The sequence below is a fragment of the Oryzias latipes genome, chromosome 17, assembly GCF_053564925.1.
Source record: "Oryzias latipes strain Hd-rR chromosome 17, Olatipes_Hd-rR_3.1".
In the NCBI taxonomy this organism is placed as follows: Eukaryota; Metazoa; Chordata; class Actinopteri; order Beloniformes; family Adrianichthyidae; genus Oryzias; species Oryzias latipes.
The window spans coordinates 8,237,283-8,259,476 of record NC_136253.1 but is presented as its reverse complement, the minus strand read 5'-3'; the positions used below and the strand labels follow the sequence as shown (position 1 = coordinate 8,259,476).

The 22,194-nt window shown below is 43.3% G+C and overlaps 1 protein-coding gene across 2 annotated transcripts in view; it reads right to left on the bottom strand.

Moving 5' to 3' along the window:
- Window positions 1-21,277, bottom strand: part of wls (Wnt ligand secretion mediator) — a 39,494-nt gene extending 18,217 nt beyond the window's left edge. For both annotated transcript variants that reach the window (XM_011486137.4, XM_004078653.5), the window contains exons 1-6: window positions 21,030-21,277; window positions 12,097-12,369; window positions 9,519-9,643; window positions 8,360-8,521; window positions 8,077-8,213; window positions 2,875-3,043 (exon numbers count right to left, since the gene is read on the bottom strand). In XM_011486137.4, coding sequence (XP_011484439.1) covers window positions 2,875-3,043; window positions 8,077-8,213; window positions 8,360-8,521; window positions 9,519-9,643; window positions 12,097-12,369; window positions 21,030-21,135 — 972 coding nt within the window. In that variant the 5' untranslated portion in view covers window positions 21,136-21,277. The remainder of the gene's footprint in view (window positions 1-2,874; window positions 3,044-8,076; window positions 8,214-8,359; window positions 8,522-9,518; window positions 9,644-12,096; window positions 12,370-21,029) is intronic.
- Window positions 21,278-22,194: the final 917 nt, after the last annotated feature.

Below are 22,194 nucleotides of genomic sequence, written 5' to 3'. Positions count from 1 at the left end.
ATATTCTCCGCAAACACGGGATTTCATTCCACCTCTATGTTGACGACAGTCAGATTTACATACCGTTAAAACAGGAAGAAGCATATTCTGCTCACCAGTTATTAGAATGTCTTGATAACATTAAGACATGGATGTCATGTAACTTCTTGCACTTAAACCAGGAAAAAACAGAGGTTCTGCTATTTGGTCCAAGTGACGTCTCTAAGGCACATGTCGACTTAGGCGTTTTAAATGATCACCTGAAACAGACAGCAACAAGTCTAGGTGTGAAACTGGATAGCAATTTAACTTTTAATGCTAATATCAACTCAGTGGGGAAATCCAGTTTTTTTCACCTGAGACAACTGGCGTAGGTTAAACCTCTCCTTTCTCGCCATGACTTTGAGATTTTAATCCATGCTTTTATTTCAACACATTTGGACTACTGTAATGCTGTCTATGTTGGGCTTTCCCAGAAATTAATTGCTCGTTTGCAGTTAGTTCAAAATGCTGCTGCCCGTCTTCTAACTGGTACACGGAAACAAGAACATATCACTCCCATTTTAGCATCTCTTCATTGGCGTCCAGTTCGCTTACGCATTGATTTTAAAATTCTCCTATTTGTTTTTAAATGTCTCCATGGACTCGCTCCAAAATATCTGTCTGACCTGATTCAGGTGTACACTCCCCCCCGCTCCCTTAGGTCAACAAATCAGACACAGCTGGTCGTCTCGAAGACCAGGAGAAAACTGAGAGGTGACCGAGCCTTCTTAGTCTTCGGACCAAAAATCTGGAACGAATTGCCCCTGTACCTCAGACAGATAGACTCACTTAGTATTTTTAAATCTGCTCTTAAAACATATTTTTTCACTTTGGCTTTTAACTGAGTTGGAATCCGGACCTATTTTATGTGTTTTATGCTTTATATTTTCATGTGCTTTTATTAATTTTTGTGTTGTTCAGCACTTTGGTGAACCTTGTTCTGTTTAAAGTGCTTTATAAATAAAGTTGAGTTGAGTTTAGTTTAGTTTGTGATGCACTTCGTAGTTCTTTGTAGTTTGTTGTTTTGTCTGGGCCCACTCTGTTTAGTCCTTTGGTTTATAATTTTGTTTAAGTGAAGCTGTAGGGGTGAACCGCCATTTTGTTTAGTATACGTTTTCTCCTGTTTTTGCTAGGTTAGGGAGGTTAGTGTTTTGTCTTTGATTTCCCTTTTATTTCTTTTGCAGGTAAGATTACATGTTTCAGTTAGGTGGGGTTTTGTTTGTTATTTTGGCCTGGGTTCACCCTGAAGCCTTTTAGCTTCACTTTTAGTTCTTGTTGGTTGTTTATTTGTAAATAAATTTGTCATATTTCTATGGAGACATTCGTTTGGTGTTTTTTGTTACAGTTAAATTATTAGCCAAAACTTTACTTTTTTTATGTTATGCCGCCTCGGTGCCCCTAGACACAAAGGGGCGTAACATTTGTTCTAAATGTTCTAAGGTTTTTCTAAATGTTTTAAGGTGGTTCTAAACGTTTTAAGGTGGTTCTAAATGTTCAAAGGTGGTTCTAAATGTTTTAAGGTGGTTCTAAACGTTTTAAGATGGTTCTAAATGTTTGAAGGTGGTTCTAAATGTTTTAAGGTGGTTCTAAATGTTTTAAGGTGGTTCTAAATGTTTTAAGGTGGTTCTAAATGTTCAAAGGTGGTTCTAAATGTTTTAAGGAGGTTCTAAATGTTTTAAGGAGGTTCTAAATGTTTTAAGGTGGTTCTAAATGTTCAAAGGTGGTTTTAAATGTTTTAAGGTGGTTCCAAATGTTTTAAGGAGGTTCTAAATGTTTTAAGGTTGTTCTAAATGGGCTCCACTGTTCTGTAGAACAGAACCTAAAGGGTTAAGCAGCAGAGACGGATGTGCAAAATTGTTCCACATGTTCTCCAACCAAACGGATTCTCTGATGCTCGTAAATCGCAGAAACCTCACTAAAGATGTGCTGACTCGGGACTGATGGGGGGGTTCAAAGTCGCTTTAATGGCCGTTCATGCTGGCGCTGAGAAGAGGAAGGAGGAGCGACACACATTTGCGGTGTGAAAGTGACAGCCCTGGTTGCCATTCAATACTGAAACATAGTCTGTTTACGAGAACTGGACAGAGTGACTCCTCCCCCTTGCGTTCCAAACAGGAAGTGTCTCCAAGAAGCCAAAATCCCGTAGACTTCTACAGAGAAATAAACCGCTGTTCCTCAGTCGTTCTATTGGTCAGAAGAACTGTTCTGGATCTGATACCTTTTTAAACATCTTCTTGATAATCCTCTTTTTTTTTATGATATTTTTCTTTATTCCAAGTTCTTCAAGCTAGAAACTGACCAATCAGATGCCTCAGTAAAGCATGTGGTGCCCGCTGGCCCCCACCTCAATGTTTGACATGTTATACAGATTTTCCTGTGCCGCTTGCAGTGAAAGGGTTGTGGCCTTTGAACAAGCTTAGTCCTGAATGGGGACAGTGGTTGCCATAGAAACGGTGACTCAGACCCACTCTGACCAACCACTGTCCATATCTCAGAAAAATGGCGACTGAATTGATTTCCTTTGACTGGAGGCAGAGGTAAGGCATTTCTTTTTGGGGTGACATCACGCCTGCTCAGTCCAGTTTTCTTATACGGTCAATGAGCTGGAGATAGAGCAGCCAAAATAACCCGTCCAATATCAGCCCGTCGGATTAAAAAAGCCAGATATCGATTTTGTCAAAATAACAAATACTGGCACCAACAATCCGTCAGCCTCTCCTAAACCTGAGCTGAAACCCTGAAGCTCTAAAGTTCTGCTGCTGTGACCATTTGAATTAACCACTAAAACCGTCTTAGCAAAGGAAGAAGAGTAAAGAGGATTGCATCATATTTACTAAAGAGCTCTTGTCTCACCATGAGATGTTCTCCACAGAAAATGATCCAGAAGGAGAGCAGCATAGAGTAGAAGATTCCCTGTCTGATGTCTCCAAACAGCAGCATCCAGGTCCAGTTGAAGCCAATAGAGAACCACTCCACTGGAATGTTGATGAACGTCATGGAGATTCCCAAAGCAAAGATCACTCTGTCAAAATAAAAGCACAAGAATAAGTTTTTGAGCCAACTCTGCAGAAAGGTAGATTTTCCAGACTAGATCTGCTGAAAAGTTCACATTTCTCAATGTTTCTGTGCAGACGTAAAGTGGAAGTCCAGAGTTTTGGAAGCTCTTCTAAAACTGCATCCTCTTCAATACTATTACAACACGTCTTCTCAGAAAACAAATGCTTTAGTAGTAACTTTCCAAACAACGTAGTTCAGACACCCAAAAGGTCATAGAGCCAAGAAGGTTCAATCACAAGTTTGGAGTTCAATATTTTGTTATGCATTCACAATAAAGTGATCTACAGAAGCAAGAACACATTCACCCCGTTTCTGAATATACACTTACACCCACCCTCCCTCCTTCTGAAGCTCTGATGTCAGAAAATCTCTGTCGTAACACGAACAAGATACAAGGAGGTAAAAAGCCCAAAATATCTTCAAATAATTCAGGGAAACTGGCCCTTTTGGAAAAGTGGGCTTGAAATATTTTGGAGGAGCTCCCAGGGCTTCTTCAACAAAAAATTGACACCATGGGGATAGAAACATGTAGGACCAGCCTGTTTCAAGTCTCTGCGTGCCACTCAACCAACAAAAGATGGCTGCTAAGAAAACCAGACAGAAGCGCTGCAGCGGGTTCCAGAGCAGACCTCCAACAACACAAGCACACGCACGTTTGAATCCCAATGAGGAGTCCCAGAAACAAAGTGCTCTCCCGCTCAGCTCTGCAGACTGTTTGGTATGCAGGGAATGTGTGGACACAAGCAGCAAAGCCTGACTGATATGTGTGAGCACACAAGAGTCCAGGAAGGACAAGAACAACTTTCTGCTACTTTTAGACCACATGTGTCAAACTCAAGGCCCGCGGGCCAAATGTGTCATTTTATGTGGCCAGCGAGAGCATTAAAGTTCTTAATTTCTTAGAATAAAAATATAAATTTGGTGTGTATTTATTCATATCTAGGGGGAATCTGATTTGAAATATCGTATCGGGCAACTATACATTAGGACTTAAACACTGTCCATATAACCTAATCTGACAGAATCAAATTTAAAAGGATTTATGTTAGAGTAACAAGCAAACATCTGTTTTCTATGCAACTTTAATTGTCACTTTAAAAAGTTATAGTAAATAAATAATGAGTTATTTAATATTAAGGAGTAGTAACGTTTATTTTTCATTACATTTAGTTACATGTGTAAGTTTTAGACGCTCAATCGATGAAAGGGTAAGGGGGACTGATGACTAGGAATGGGTATCGTTAAGGTTTTAACGGTACTACTACTCTTATCGATCAGTATTTTAACAAACTATAAAAAATAAATAAATAACACATTTAGAACATAAAGTGTTTTGTTTCCTCATTATGCAACAATGCTTTTTTTTTAAAACATTTTACTTTATACATTCTTCCAACTTGAAAAGTAAAATACAAGAAAAAATAAGTTATTTAAAGAAAAATAAACAGCAATGTTTTGACATATTGCTGTCATGATGTAAATATAAATCAAATAAATGTTTGAGTTCATTAGATCATCGCAAATAGAGTCTCTGCTTCAACTCCTGCAGTGAAAGCTGCGTCTAAATCTGACGTCCGTGTTACCATCTGACAGAGTTTGAAGCCAAAGCCCCTCCCCCACCTCTAACTGCTTTTCCTCTCTACCTGTTCACCTGTTCATATCCTCTGCAGCAGCAAGTCGTTTTTTCCCGCGCCCCTCCAGTGTGTTCTACACAGAGAGCCCTAAATATGGCCATCATAGCAGCAGGTTGACACGATGATCGGGGCGCTCTAGCGCAGATTTAATTAATTCTATGCCCGTGCCGTGTGCTGTCTGAACAACAGATTCCAGACCAATAATTTCTACAGTGATTCTGAATGTGAAATACAAGAAACAATAATTTCAAAAGTGCCAGATGAACATCCTACCCAAACAAAATCACCTTCTTAGCTCGGCTCTCTTGGCTCTTGGTACCAATCTCTTCGTCCACTACAGCCACTTCTGCCATCGTCTCCTCAGAAGGTTGGACCTTGATATTCGGTCGGATCTCCGTCTCCCTGCCTTTCCCTCAGCCTCCTCTGCCGGTCTGTCTGCATCCCTGACCAAAACCTTAGACGTCTTTTCATCCAGAATTGTGCACACACATCCAGTGAGGGTATTTTCTCCACATGTGGATGGTGGATTACTGTTAATCTCCAGGTTCTTTTTAGACATTTAGTGCCTCAAACTGACACTTATATTCTATTCAGAAGGCCTTTTAGAAAACAGTCTCAGATGGTGTACACACGTTTCACTTCTATTTCATATTTTCCACTGCCTTGCGTTTGTTGAAGGCCCGCCGTCACACGGTCCTTTTACCACCTCTGTGGCCCGACATGACATGACTGCCAAAGCTTTTACAACATGAAAAAATAATCTGTCAGCGCTCCACAAATAGACTACAAGTCGCACATTCAGAGAGCGGCTGCTCATGTGAGAATAAGAGCCCGAGAAAACGGTGGGGGCTTCATATCTGTGTGTTACACCATGCGTGTGTAACATGTAACGTGTTCTCAGCATGTTGTGTGTCAGCAGCAGGCTTTTTTCCAGGCATGTCCCAAGCAGGACTCCATACATTCTCCACAGAAACCTGTTCAAGTCATGAAAACACGTTCTTCACGGACCACGGGCCTCATTTATAAACGTTGCGTACGCACAAAAGAAGGCGTACGCCACTCTCTACGCAATAGTTGAGATTTATAAAAAGCAAACTTGACGGGAAAATGTGCGGTCCTTCACGCAAGCTCTGACCCAGGCGTACGCACAAAAACGGATGAAATGAGAAACGGCGACGCCGTCGGCAGATGGAAGAAACACGTGAAAGTGAAAATGACAATACTGCCTCTCAGAAATAACATGAAGACTTCACAAAGCAAGTCTTACAATTAACAGCCTACACCAACACCCGCTTGATCGATCAGCAGTGAAACAAAACAATCAAACGAAAATTACAACAGAAATTCAAATGAACACATATTTGCAGAAAGAAAAGTGAAATATGTTCTGCAATATTGGCATGTTGTGCAATTCATCCTCATAAATAATGTAGTCAACAGAACCAAATAATGTACAAAACTGATATTCCCGTCAGTGTGTCCGTCTGGCGGAGCAGATATAGGTGCAGACAGATAGATGGCTAGATAGAGTAGAGAGAGATTAGGGCTGCACGATATGAGGAAAACTTGCGATATGCGATATTAGTGATCAACATTGCGATAACGATATAATTTGCGGTAAATAAACAAATAGAAAAATAAACAAAAACATCATTCCCATTTAATTGCAACAGTTTAAAATTATACTCCAAATGACCCTCATCGACATAGGGGACAATCATCTAACATAATAGACCTCCATCTGATTGGTCAACAATGGGAAGGCGTCCATCTGATTGGTCAAAGCATAAAGGGATTTATTTGATTCGTTAAATGCTTCAAGCTGTTAGAAGATTGTTTTAACATATTTTGGGTTTGCGATTTATTGCGATATTCGCTGTCTTTTGCGATATGCATATTGCAGAGCTGGATATTGCGATAACGATAAATTTGCGGTATATTGTGCAGGCCTAAGAGAGATGCATTAATTGTCCACTAGGGAAAGTTGTTTTCATAGTAAAACATTTCTTCATAAGCTATGGAATTATGGTATTCATACATATGCCTTTAGTTTGTTTTATTTTTGATAAAACAATGTATGGCGTATGTCTCAACCATTCAGAAAGCAACAAGAAATTACATTTGCGCTGATCAATTTCCCATTTCCACGTCGATTATTACCGACATCTGTAGCTTGTCAGATGTAATTAAATGGAGGGAAATAAAATGCCCCATCACAATGCGTAATGACGCACAATGGCTGATCTTAGAAGATGTGGCAAATGGAAGAATTCGGAGTGAACGCATCTTTAGACAGCAAGAAGACGTGCTGGCAAACGAGGACGAGTGGCTTATGAGCCGGTTCCGACTTCCTCCAGCCGTCCTGTTGGACCTCTGCGGGCTTTTGGGGGGGTGTCACCCGGTGCATCTGGCACGTTGGCGTCCCCCTGCACCTCAGTCACCACTCCACTAAGGGATTCCCCAATTCTTGCCGCTTGTCTCTCATCAAGAGGGGTCAGCTCCGGTGCCCCCCCCCGTGGCAGACACACTCTGGCGATGCAGCGCCAGACGTTTTTTTGCCTTGACTTTGATGTCCGACCATTTCTTTTTTTTATTTCGGCCACGGTCCGAGGTTGTGAGGCTACAGCATTTACGGCGTCTGCCACCGTTTGCCACTCACGTGCCTTTTTGGCATTAGTAATGCCCACACTGTGCCCTCCAAACAACACTTTTCTCCTCTTTTCCACCTCGCCAACGATAAATTCTACTTCACATTGAGTAAAGTTACGTTTTCTTCATTTCCTCTCGGTATGTTTGCCATGGTTTCGCAATCAATGAATATTCATTTGTGGGCGTTTCACGGACTATTTATGGGCAACTATGGGCGTGTCATGAAGCCGCAAAAGCTGCGCTGCATTTAGAATCGGTTGTGATTTATTAAGGGAAAGATGCGTAGGATGTGCGTGCACACGGTTTTATAAATCCGAATGTTTCTGTGCGTACGCACGTCCTATGTTTCATCCGTACGCCACTTCTGACGCAAATCCTACGCAAAGTTTTATAAATGAGGCCCCACGTCTTTAGGACAGACTGATGTTGCTGCTGTTTTTGTTGCAACAGGAATGTGTGAGAGGCTGTAAGCTAGCAGGAGAGAAAGTAAACAGAGGGCTGATGGGAAATGAGCACACGCCTTCTCTGCACCAGCAGTCCCGCCCACAAGTCAGAGGTGAATCTCTAATGAACTCCTGCTGCTCTGCAGAAACTATGTTATAGAAACAACACAAGTTTTAGAGTTAGGCTAAAAACGACATCATCTGAATGAAAAGACGACTGGGAACGGATCACAAGATGATCAGAGTGGGACTTTAAGAGATTCAATCCTTACTTCTCCAGTAGTACAGGAGCTCTGGTCAGGAGGGAGATGCGCCTCCAGTACCAGATCATGATGATGAGGATGCTGGCAGTGAGGAACGTCTTCATGGCAAACCAGACCTTGGTGAAGCCTCCGTTCTGATGGATGCTCTAGTGAGCAAAACAAACACTAGCATGTTGAACCATCTTCAGCAACAATAAAGCCCATAAAGGACTCATACTGCTGACTCTGCAACATTTAAAGTGTAATTGAACCAGCTGAACTGCAAGACTCCAACACCACATGCAACACCTACGATGAAGTGGATATCCTTGATTTCTCCGAGCCCCACGTTGATCTTCTTGCGCTCATTGACAGGCAGGCGGATGTTGAGAAGATAGTACTTGTGGGCCACACTCCCCAACTCCATGAACGGCAGCAGGTCACACTCGTAATGGCGCCCCTCGTTCTCAACAGTCTGCATGAAAACACACAGCAACACCCAGAAACAATTAAATCTGCTGTACTTGAATTTAAGATTATTTCAGATTTATGAAGACTGTACCGTCACTGCACATGATGCTGATCGTTCTAACAGCTTTGAAGGAGGACACGCCTCTTTTTCTCTGGATTCAAAGGATTTTAAAGGGCCTATATCATGCTAAATCAGCTTTGAAGTGTTTTATCATCTTCATTCTTCACTAAAATCAACCCTAAAGTGGTATTTTGATCCATACACGCATTTCTTGGTATTCCTCTATTAACCTGCTTTCTGAGCACCAGCCCCTCCCAACCAATGAAAACGAGTAGGGTCTCACATTGTGACATCACAAAGTGAGGAACCGCCCCTTCCAGGAAGAGCCCCCATTGCTAGCCCCACCTCCAGGCTAACACACACGCCCACTTTCGCAGTGGAGCTAGTGGTGATCGGCTAAACGCTTTCTTTTTCTATGAACAATATGCACATCCATCTTTGTAAAAGTTCAGATGTTGTTTGTTGTCATGGTAGAAACACAGACACGCTGCTGAGGCCTCTAGGATGATGTCATGAAATGGGCGACACCCACAAGGAGAGAAAGGCGGAGCCTCAGAGATCGAGTCGTCTTATTTCCTGGTGGGGAAATGAGCTGAAAATAACTCCTATTGTAAAAAATGTCCTTTAGTGTTTGTTCCAAAGGTAAAATATTATCATATGGATATAGTTTACTCTGGAAGGCTTAGAAAAACAGGACACAGGGCCCTTCAAGATTTTTCAGCAAACTCGCAGAAGACCGAGTCCTGACATGTCTTCAGAGACTATTACAAAGTAAAAAATGGTTTTGTCAGACTTTTTTAAAAACAAGCAGCTTTTTGGTCTCCAACCTCCAAAGTGGAAATTTTCACTAAACCTTGAACAGCAACTTAGAACAAAACAAGAGACAGCTGAAAAACAAAGACAAGCCCAGACCTGAAATGCTCTGAATCCTCCTCCTTACCTTGGCAGTGGTGAAGTTGCAGTTCAGCCTCCTCTGTTCAGAGGAGCGAGCCATCTCGGTCCACTTGCTCACAGTGTCGTCTCTGTAGGCCAGGCCCACCTCTATGTTGGCCACAGCTCCCTCCTCTGCAACAGACAGCAGCCATCAGAACAACTTTGACAAGGATACAAACAGTCTTCAGTGGACCGACTGCTGACATTCAGCCAAAGCCGATGGAGTCGCGCTGACAGAACTTCTCATTAGGCCGTTGACTCCATGACAGGAGGAACGCCTCAATCCTACATGAGGACTTTATTCATGAAAGTTACATGTTGTTGCATCTTCTGAAGCTTTCTCATTTGTGTCCTTAAAAAATGTCTGCATTAAGTTGTAGTAAATGATGGCAACATTTAAACAGAGTCCAGCTGGATTCAATATGCTGTTCTAAGTGAGTTTTGTTCTCTTTAGTGGCACTGACCTTCAGAAACCTAAAGCCCACAGTTTTCCCCTCAAATGCCCAGAATGCTTCTAGTTCCAAAACCAGCAGAGATGAGCAGAAAGAACCCAGAGAACAAGAGGAGAGCTGGGAAGAAGCAGATGAGAACTGGCAGGAGATCCTCTCTGTGATGCTCCTGCTGCTCTCCCAAAGCTGGAGCCCAGTGCCCACAAATGTCAGCTCGGTTCATGCAAACATTTCCCTTCGGCCCAGTGGCCATCGCCATGGAAACTAAGCCTTCTCAACAGCTGTGCTATTTCTGGATTCTGGCCAAGTGGTGCTTGGTGCTAGCGTGGAGTGGGGCAGGTGGGTGGAGTGGTTTATGAGGGTGCTGTTCTTGTCTGGGACAAACAACCCGACAAGACGGTCCAGAGAGACGCAGGTGTTCCTGAGCTCTGAGACGTAGGAGAAGTCGGAATTAAAGGGTTTGTATCACGCTAATCCACTTTTTGAGCTTTTAAGTGTTTAATAATGTTCATTCTTCAATAAAAACACCCCAAAGTGGTATTTTTGATTGATGCAAACATTTCTGAGGATTCCTATAAAAACCTGCTCTCTGGGCACCAGCCCCCCACCCCATGAAAACAGGCGGGTTCTCACATTGTGACATCACAAAGTGAGGAACCGCCCCTTCAAGGTTCTGCTTGAAACCAAAGGTGAGACTTCTGTGCAAGAGCAACATCAGAAATCCTCTCTGAATTATTCAGACTTGACAAAACTTTAAAACTTTTTAACTTTCCCACTGACTTTGTGTCCAACAAGAATCTCCTGATTCTTATTTTTATCTCTACACTTTCCAAAAAGAGTCTCTCATAAACAGTGAAAATTAGTGAAGTAAAAAAATAAAACAGCTGTTTTTTTAAACTAATTTCATCAAGTTTAGAGACTCCTATTTCTCTTCATTAACACGATGCAATTCCAGTTTTGGACATTCATGAATCATTTTCTTTTAACGATGGCTAGAAACGGCTCAGTTTTTAATGACAGCACCATCAGTCCATCTTTGTCTAGTTAAAATGGCGAGGAGAAAACTCTGTTTTACAACGAAAGAAAATGGGTTTTGAAATGAAATTGCATAAGTGTTGATAAACGTTTTTCGAGAATAAATGTAATCAAAAACATAATCAGTGCCTTCTAGAAATCCTGTTAATTCTGTGTTTTAAGCAGCTTCTCAAGATTCATGTGATCACATGGTTAGCTTTTTGAAGCCCTTGACTCAATCTGTAGCTCAGGAAGATAAAAGGAGGTCTTCACCATCTGGCAGTAAGATTTCTCTGTGGCCTGGGCTGAGTCACGTTTGCCAGGCAGCAGCCAGTAAAAAGCTCAGAGGATCCTGACAATGTTCTAGAGGGCCAAGAATGTAAGAAGTTTGCGTCTGCACTGAGTAAAACTGCACTTCAAACCTTAGAACAGGGAGCAAAGAACAATGACAAACCTCACATGCTTGCTCGACACAATTAAGCATCTCACCACATTTTGGACAAAACCACTGGCTCACAAGCTTCAGGGCAGTAATTTGGGTAAAAGCCCTCAGCCAGGGTCTGCTGTGATCTTCTCACAGTTTAGACTTCCTTCTCTCTGATTGCAATAACCTTTCCCAAACACTGTCAATGCACGATGCCTACAGCAACATAGAGCAGGGTTTGCTTCTTTTCCAAATGACTAATCTGAAAAACAAGACGCATTCACCAAGAGCGACTGGAATTCAAACCACACAATGTCTGACAAGAGAAGGAAAGAGGAGAGCTGCAGTACAGACCAAAAGTTGGGACTTCTACTACTTTGAAGAACCTAGAATATGACATATTTTTAGTTGTTTCACACTTTTTTCTTTTGTATATTATTCCACATGTGCTAATTCACAGTTTTGATGCCTTCAGTGTGAATCTACAATTTTCATAGTCATGAAAATAAAGAAAACTCTTTGAATGAGAAGCTGTGTCCAAACCTTTGGTCTGTACTTGAAGTCAAAGGTTCGAGCCCCAATCAGCCAATCTAAGAAATACCAGACAGCAAACACCAAAACTGGTCACGCTGTTCATCATCACATAATGCATGCAATCTTTCACAGTCGTGTTTTGGGCGTCCAACATGAATCCTCACCTATTTGGTTGTTCATCTTAAATGCAATGTTGAACTGTAGGATGACCAGCATGAACTGGAACCAGGGGCTCATCTCCTTCTTGGGTGGGGGGATGTGGACAGCAAACACTATGTTGTTGGCCTCAATCCTCTTGGCCATGGCGTCCTCGAATGACTGCAGCTTTTCACATTGGTTTGGACCCCAAGGCATGAACCACGTTGTCTCCTGCTGGTTCTTGCCCGTGTCCACGCACTTTGTGGCCAAGTAGTTAAGTGGTGTTGTGGGACTTGGAGCTGGAAAAAGAAAAGCAAGAATGTTGGACTGAGAATGATGCAGAAAGACCTGAAACTAATGCAGCCCTTGGAAAACTACATTTTCCCGAAATACTGGATCACATAAAACTCAAGTAAAGTCAACAATGCTTGAGCTTTGTTGATTAAACTATGAGTGCCGAATGTTGATAAATAAAGAGCAGCGGCGCTTGACGTGAGCCAAATCCATCTGGTTCCTGAGACTAAAATGAGTGTCTTTACATGTATGTTTAGAAGTGGCATGGTTAGCTATGGTGTTTCATCTCTGCCATAGAGTGAAAGGGCGTAAAGACAACTGAGCAGGCCTCTTCAGGAACTGAGTGAGCGAACCTTACAACCGCGCAGGCGCAATTCTAACCGAGCGACCCCGCATTTTAAAACTGCACGCCTGCAATCCTAACTGAGCGGCGATCCCGCGTGGTCAATTCCCCCTTGCGCCCTCAACAGGATTTACGCTCCGTGTTAAGGGGAAGTTTTTGTCACTTGAGGGGCGGTATTCAGGGGTGTGTTTGGCACTTGGATGCAATGTGTTGTTGTGTTACTTTGGTAAAGAGGATCTAGGAAAGAACAACATGAGAACAGTACGGAGAGAGGAGAGGACGTAAAAGAACCTCATCCCCCCATAGTACAAAGGTGCAAATATGAGCATAATGCAGAACAACTTCATTTTGGAAACCCTGGAAATGCAAAGAGACTATTATGAAGCACAGTTTAAACTGCAAGATATCAGCTACGCGGAGGAACACGGGAATAGAGCAGCTGCAGTTCAGTTAAGTTAGATCTTCACAGATTTGGACTTCCTGCTTCAATAACTCTTCTGATAAACGTTCAAACGTGTCAGCAAGTATCTCAATCCTTTTGTATTAACACAAAGAGTGAACCAAAAATGCATTTTTTTAAAGAAAAAAGATAGGTTTTTTTTGCCTCAGTTGTCTTTACGCCCTTTCACTTTTTGGCAGAGATGAAACGCCATAGTTATCAATCAAGAAGGTTTACAGGTTTCCACACCTGGCCAAACAGGAAAAGCCCAGGAGGCCAACTCTAATTGACATTATCATGGCAAAGGTGAAGATGACATCCTTCCACATTGGTAAATGGGGTCTCTGCAAATTAGCTGAGTGGTCACTGGTTAATACTGTAAGGAACGTCTTCTTCTTTCTCTTTCGGCTTTTCCCATCAGGGGTCGGCACAGCGAATCATCCTTTTCCACCTCACTCTATCATGAACATCTTCTACCCTAACATTAGCCAACTTCATGTCCTTTGTTAAGACATCCATATATCACTGTAAGGAACGTCAAACTACCTAAATCAAAGCCCCAGATTAAATAAAATTTAAGCATAATTTCCACTGAGCGGTATGGTACATTCTGGTCTGGTCTGGTCAGGTTTAGAAGGGTCCATACAATTCAGCTGAGTATTTCAACTCAGAGTTGGACTGTCACGGCGCATACGTGGTGAAGCTAACAACAACAATGGAGGTCATCCAGCACCTCATTTTCCGCTCTTATCTACAAAGCATTTCATGTTGTTTGAGAGAAGATTGCAGGCAGCGATGAGGAAAACAGACGCTTTCTTGGAGCTTTCTTTGTCCGAATGACCTTCAGCAAATCAACAGGTTTCAACAGTAGCTCCGCCCTAACCGGTCTGTTCCATTTTTCTATGAACCTACAGCCAAGTGGGGCCCAAAAATGCCATGGTTTGGTCCGGGTTATAATGGAATCAATACTTGGAGAGGACCACTCGGTGGAAACGAAGCTGAAAAGTCCCACTTAGGCCTGGCCAGTAACTATGTATGTCGCTGTAGTGATAGAAAATGAGTCTATCGTGAGATAGGTGTAAAATAAAATGCATGGCTGTCAGAATTGGCTGATGTTAAGAGGATACAAAACAAAAACAGCCAGGTTAACAAAGAGCTAAAATAGGCTAACTGGCAGCCAACCATTGCTACAGTAAAAAAAAAAAAATCAAAATACAGTACAATAAAAAACGCCAGTAGGATCAGAAAACAAAACTTTCTATTTTTGGATTTTCTTTCTTTCCAACACTGGTCGGCTACCAATTAGCCTACTTTAGCTCAAAGTTAGCCTTCTTGGTTTTTCTCTATTTTCCATCCATTTTCTTAACCCACTATATCAGTTTTGGGGTCAAAGTGCCGTCGGAGCCTGCCCCGGCTACTGTTGGGTGAGGTCGGGGTTCACCTGGACAGGTCCAGGGGCTTGAGCGAGCATTCCCGCCCCGCCTGTACCGGAAATAAACTGGCCGGCAGCGGGAGGGCGGTGGCAGCAGGGAAGCGGGGATCCCACGCTGCCTGCTCTGGTTTTTTCTACAACTAAAAAGAGGGATGTCTGCTGCTCTTTTTCCCCACCACCAGGTGACATTCTTCAATTTCAGCTTTTTCGAAAAAGATGTTACCATTACCTGGTAATCAGGTTAATTCTGTAATTTGGTAAAAGAAGAAAATAAAAAAACACTACTAAAAGAATATAAATTCATTCTGTTCTGAGAAAAGTTTTGTCTTTCAGTCCTTTCTATGGTTTGTGTCAACAAGAGACTGACTCTCATGCAGGCAAAATGGCAGTGTGAGTTTATCTAAAATCTAACTAAAGGGTGCTGAAAAAGGTTTCTCTAGGCTTGAACATAAAGACTGTGAGAACACCTCTTCTTGTACGTTTAGATCTGAACAACACCATAAGATGTGGTCGATGGAAAGAATAGCAGTGGAACTATAGAACAAACTGAGGAGAACCAGGCAGCCTTAAGGGCCAAACACACCGGGACGAATATCGGCGCACGTTATTCGCCAGCGTTTTTCAACACGTTTTTTTGTTCACACCCAAGCGATTTTCACTGACGATGAGCCAAGTGAACATGCAATTTCATTCCCTGACATTAGATGGCGCTTAATGTAAAACAGAAATACTCCTGTACACAAGGTGGCGCTGCGCAACTTTACACTTCTTAAACTCGCTTTTCATTCAGAAGAAGAGAGCAAGTATTTACACGCTTGTCAGAATCATACAAAGAAAACAAATATTTCAAGCACCAGTAGCTCTAGCTCCAGTTCCAGCGATGAAGAAATTATTGTTCTGTTGAATGAAGAAAGACGCCGGAAAAGACGCCGATTTTGGGTACATCCCATAGTTACGAGAAGAGAAGAACATGGGGAGTTTTATCGACTGGTACAAGAGCTGAAAATGTATCATGAGCGTTTTCGGGGATATTTTAGAATGTCCATGAGTGAGTGCATCTTCTTTGTCTTATTTCTTCACGGTAGTGTAGAAGCTACTTGGTGTATATCTTCTTTCCTGTTACGTATGTGTGCTCAGCAAGACAGTTTGTGTGTTTTAGCGCCACCAAGTTGTGTTTTACTGTAACTTCAGAAGCTCCAGACACGTGTGCAAAAGCGCCATTCTCATTGGTCGTATAGTTTTTGACGCGGCGCGTCAAACCAAAAAACGAACCCGAGGCGTTTTTTAAAAAAATGACGCTTTTACGCGTGGCGATTTTCGCGTCGGTGTGCACACTCACATTGGTGCCCTTTGTTTTAGTCACGAGGCGTTAAACGTCCACAAATATTGCGCGCGAAGTTCGTCCCGGTGTGAACAGGCCTTTAGGTTTTTATCCCCCCATTACATTTTCAGCATGGCTCCTTCAAAAAAATTACCTGCTGCGTTTTGAAAGGATTGCCAGGACGTGGAGATGGCGAGAGACTGAGTGGTACCAGGCGACATGCCCACTCAGTGTCTGGCCATCTCCACGTCCTGGCAATCCTTTCAAAACGCAGCAGGTAATTTTCAATGTCCTCACCTGTCTGATATGTTATGATATGCGTTTTCGGGTCCGTGCATGCGCGTCAATGCGCATGTGGGTGTGTGCGAGCGTGTGTGCACGTGTGTGTGCACGTGTGTGTGCACGTGTGTGTGCGCCTGCCGCGGCAGCTGACGGTTTTACACCGTCACAGGGAATCACATGATTGAAAGTTCTACTCTATAAATAATTCTACACTCTGTTAGGTCAACCCAGCAGACAGAGTGGACGGGTAATAATGGATTCTGAACGGCAATACAATGCCTAAAGACGGACAGCGACATGAGTTTGCTCTGGCCAAACCAGTCTATGGGGTTGAAGCCAGGGCCTATATCCTGCTAGTCTATTCTTTCAGAGTAAACTATTTCCATACCCAGGATCATATATGACCTTTGGCACATTAAAATAATGATTTCTAAGAAATACAAGTTATTTTCATAGCTGCCGTTCGAACCAGAAAGTAACAAGACTCGATCTCTTAAGGCCCGTTCACACCGGGACGAATTTGTTTAACGCCTCGTGACTAAACAAAGGGCACCAATGTGAGTGTGCACACCGACGAAAAAAAACCGCCTCGGGTTCGTTTTTTTTTTGACGCGTCGCATCGAAATCTATTCGACCAATGAGAATGGCGCTTTTGCACACGTGTCTGGAGCTTCTGAAGTTACAGTAAAACACAACTTGGGGGCGCTCAAACACAAAACTGCCTTGCTAAGCACACATACCAGCGAAGAAGATAGACGCCAAGTAGCGTCTACACTGCCGCGAAGAAATAATGACGGTCATTCTAAAATATCCCCGAACCAAGCACCAGTTGGAGCTACTGGTGCTTGAAATATTCATGTTTTATTTGTATTATTCTGACAAGCGCATAAATACTTGCTCTCTTATTCTGAGTGGAAAGCGACATTAAGAAGCGTAAAGTTGCGCAGCGCCACCTTGTGTACAGGAGTATTTCTGTTTACATTAAGCGCCATCTAATGTCAGGGAATGAAATTGCATGTTCGCTCGGCTCATCGTCAGCGAAAATCGCCTGAGTGTGAACACAAAAAACGTGGCGAAAAACGCTGGCGAATAACGCCTGGCGAATATTCGTCCCGGTGTGTACGGGCCTTTAGGCTCCGCCTTTCTCTCCTTGAGGGATACCGCCCATTTCATGACATCATCCTAGAGTCGGCGTCAGCAGTGTGTCTGCGTTTCTGCCTCGATAACCAACAACATCCGAACTATTACAAAGATGGATGTTCATATTGTTCATAGAATAGGAAAGACTTTGGCCAATCACTGCTAGCTCAAAGAAGAAAGTGGGCATGTGTGTTAGCATGGGGGCGGGGCTGGCAGTGCAGACTTCCTGGAAGGGGGGGGTTCCTCACTTTGTGATGTCACAATGTGAAGCTGCTTTTTTCATGGATTTTGAGGAGCTGGTGCTAAGAGAGCAGGTTTTTAGAGGAATACTCACAAATGAATGAATATATCAAAATACTAGGGGTGTATATTGGCAAGGGTCTGGCGATACGATATGTATCCCGATATTTTACCGAAACATCTTTTCTTTTTTTTTTTTAAATATGACTTCGAAAAAACTGTAGCTGAATTTGAATGTCTTCCACTGTAATAAAATGGTCAAATTCTGTTTATTTAATGATCACAATGTTAAGCACTGCAACTGTATCTCATATACAAGTTGTGTTTACCAAAGCAAATTCATAGTGCTTTTATTTTGGTAAGTTAAAATATAGAAAGGGAACAGTCATCATTGTCTGATTTCCACAACAAAATATATTACAGTATAAGAAAAAACATAGAATGAATGTGCCTTAACCAATAAGTTTCTATTGGGGAAATAAAATGATGTTTATTTTCAACATTGCTTAATGTAGCTTCTCCAGTGCTTTAAGTCTGAAACGTCATTCAAAAATAGGGGGGGGGGGGGGTCTTTCCAGAAACAATAAAGTGTGATGATGGGGCAGCATGACAGAACGAAGGAAAGATGCTTTAATGTGACAAAAGTGCTTTGTTTACATATCAGTCTGCTCTGCCTCTGCTGCACCTTAACATCCACGCTTCTCACACGCAGAAGTAAACTACTGTTGATCGTCACGATGTCTGCCTTTTTTTCAGAGCGTTGTACACATCTCTCTGATTCATCAGGTCGCTAAACTAGAATCTATTGCTGGGAGGTTCTGCAGAACTTTGGCCCGCTTTGCCGATAGCAGTTTAGCCGATGCTAAGTGCATTAGCCTATTAGCCGCTGCCGTGCTTCACTCTTATTTATCTGAGCCGCTATCAAGCACAGCAATCCATCTTTTTATATGTTACTGGCAGCAACATGGCTCAGAGTTTCTGTGTGGTATCCATCCCAACTAAAAACTAAGTATTTCATGTCTCATAACGACGAAACAAGCTGCCTCTGGCTGCAGTCTTCCTGTTGTTTTGTGTGGTGTTGAGCTGCTCTAAGAGGCTCTGTGTGCTCTGCTGCCAACTAGCGGTCGGAGGGTGAAGTGGACAACAAGAGTCAGACACTAAAAGACGCTCAGAAATAATTAAAATATCGTCCTGGCAGCATTTTGAATCGATACAAGTATCGCCAAATGAACTATCGCGATATTTTGCCGATTTTTTCTTACACTCCTACAAAATACCACTCTGTGGTTGTTTTAAGTAAGAAATTAACATTATAATATACTTAAAAGCTAAAGAAGTTGTTTTTGCATGATATAGGCCTTATAAAGTGAGACTGGTTGAATCTAGGGCCCATCCACCTGCCAATCAATAAAAACATTCCCTTAATAATGCACCAGTTTGAGCTCTAATAAAATCAAAACAATGGAATTGAACTCCTCCTGTACTTAAACAATAAAATGCAAAATGGGTTGAGAAAATAGGCTGTTTTGGTGTAAAATCTGACTTTTAAAGATTATAATCAGTAGGATTTTACTCTAAAACCAACCTGCAGTGGTTTGTTGAGGATTTAAAACGTTTCATTCTCTTTCAGTGGAGTGGGACCATGAGGAGCACTCTTGGGGGTTAGACTTTCCTTCTGCGGAGTGCAGCATTCGACGCTGCTCAGCTTTGTTGAGTTTTGGTTATGGTTCTAATTGAATTTGTGAATTGTTGAGCCGCTGATTTAAACAGAGGGGGCTGGTCTGGCAGGGGGAGTGCATCTTAGTAAAATGATTCCAGCAGCTGCTCACCTGCAGAGGGTTTATAAAGGGGGCTTCCCTCTATCAGAGTTGAGAGCTGTTCCAGGTTGAGCGCAGCCTCAAGGCCCGTACACACCGGGACGAATATTCGCCAGGCGTTATTCGCCAGCGTTTTTCGCCACGTTTTCACACCCAGGCGATTTTCGCTGACGATGAGTGGAGTGAACATGCAATTTCATTCCCTGACATTAGATGGCGCTTAATGTAAAACAGAAATACTCCTGTACACAAGGTGGCGCTGCGCAACTTTACGCTTCTTAAAGTCGCTTTTCACTCAGAAGAAGAGAGCAAGTATTTACGCGCTTGTCAGAATCAAACAAAGAAAACATGAATATTTCAAGCACCATTAGCTCCAACTGGTGCTTGGTTCGGGGATATTTTAGAATGTCCATCATTATTGCTTCGCGGCTGTGTAGACGCTACTTGGCGTCTATCTTCTTCGCTGGTATGTGTGCTCAGCAAGGCAGTTTTGTGTTTGAGCGCCCCCAAGTTGTGTTTTACTGTAACTTCAGAAGCTCCAGACACGTGAGCAAAAGCGCCGTTCTCATTGGTCGAGTAGATTTCGACGCGACGCGTCGAAAAAAAAAAAACGAACCCGAGGCGTTTGTTTTTTTTGACGCTTTAACGCCTGGCGTTTTTTCGCGTCGGTGTGCACACTCTCGTTGGTGCCCTTTGTTTAGTCACGAGGCGTTAAACGTCGGCGAAAATCGCCGGCGAAATTCGTCCCGGTGTGAACAGGCCTTCAGGCTGCTTGTAAGCCGAGTCCAGCCGCAAATGGCGCAGAGTGCCCTGACAGCAGCACCAGACACGGGACGGCTGCGTTTTGGTCCTAACCATAGTCCGGACCACAGGCTGTTTCTTTATGCTGCTCATGCGACTCCAGTTGGTTGTTCTCCTAAATTGCAGGAGCTGCTGCTGCGGTTTTGCAGTTGTTTAGCTGTTGCTGCTTTGTCCACTACTACTTGGATGCTGCTTGCACGTTGTGGATATGGCGCATTTGGACTTTGGAGCCACCCCGTCTTGTCTCGTCCATTGGCATCAGGACTTTGTGTGGAGTCTGGGAATGCGCAGTGGTGTGCAGGCTTTGACAGTCACAGCCTTCCAGCCACCAGCAAACACAAAGGAGCCTCATTAAAACCATCTCAGCCGCAGAACCGAGGAGGCCTATTCATTGGGAGGGGGGGGCTGAGGTGGATCTGAGGAAACTTGACAGCCCCTCCTCCACCTTGCGTGTTCTCACGGACAGTTGTGTATTTGCGAATAAAAGCAGGAGGAAACACAACCTGGCAGTGATTTAAGGAGGAGGGGGGGGGGTGAGAAGGAGATGCTGCCGGGGGGCCTGCGCGGACCAACGGGTGGGGGTGGGGGGATCAAAGGGAATGTTTGAGGCAGCGACGGCTTGAAAAAGTACCTTCAGTCAGGTATGAAGACCCCAGCGACCCCCATCCTCGCAGGAGGTGGTGGTTCCGGTTCGGTGAGCCTCGGTACCGCTCTCCTGATCCCTGTCCCCGAACACATGTAACGGAAGCTTCCCGACCAACACGTCCGAACTTTCGTGTGTTAGCCCGCGCGGACACGAAGGTTAGCTAAACACAGCGCCGCGAAAGTGATAAAGAGCGAAAAGACTCACCAATCAACCCCCCCACCATGAAGGCGAGCGCCTGGAACAGCAGCAGGGTCACCCCCACGATCACCAACTTTCTGGTGCTCATGTTTTCTATGATGGCTCCGGCCATGGCGGAGGAGGTGAGCCGCACGGGGCGGAGCGGGAGGAGCGCGGCAGACAGGAGGCAGCTTCCACAGCGGCTGTGAAGACGAGCTGGGCCGCTCCGCTGCTGCTCTCCAACTTCCAGAGGAGTGAAAAAAAAACGAAATCACGTGACCGAGCCTCCTTCCCGGCGACGGGCGGGGAGATGAGGGGTGCCGCTCCCCCTGCTGCAGCGCGCGCCTGCTCCGTTCCAGGTTTGGCAGGGTGGAAACACTTTGGCGCCTCGCGGCCAGCAACCAGTTTACCCGGGAGTCGGCTTTCTCTGATGTTTGTTTGATCCCAAAGGCTTTTCTCCAAAGTGAGTCACGAGGGAATCAGCGCCAAAACCCACGATACAGATTCATGAGTGAAATGTTCATTCCAGGTTTGGAAAACGAGGGACTTTAAAACAACAAAACAACTTTTACAAACAAAATTGTGCATTCTGACAAAAAAGAACAGAAATTTTGTTTTTTTCCTGAAAAAAATTCAACGAATTGTTGAACGAAATTCAATGGATTTTTTTGATCAATGTTGCTTTTTTTATTTGGATTTCTTAGTTCTGTTTCCCACCTGCATCCATGTCTAATCCTTCCATTAAAAACATGTTTTCCTACCTGAATTTGTGTCAACATTAAACTGAGCCAAGACCATCCATGACAGTTTTACAATAAAATGTGGAAACATGGCAGCAGCAAAAGTATTTGAATAGTAAGACAAACATCATATAAACACAAGTATATGATTTAATTCAACATTAACCAATTGTTAGATTGTGTTTATCTTGTGTTGTTTTGTGTTCAGTCGTAGTTCCCAACAAAATAACTTCAGTAACAAATCAATGTTCTGCTTTTTTTCCAGATATTTCTGCACCCCCTCCTGCTGGTCTCCTGCTTTGTTTTTGTCCCGTTTATGATGAACATAACAACCCGGGATGGAATTGGACATTTTCCAATGACAATGCTGTGGTATTTTGCTTTCTTTTTTCTACAAACAGGTTGATTTTCCATCACTCCAACCTCATGCTCACGCTGCAACATTATCACCC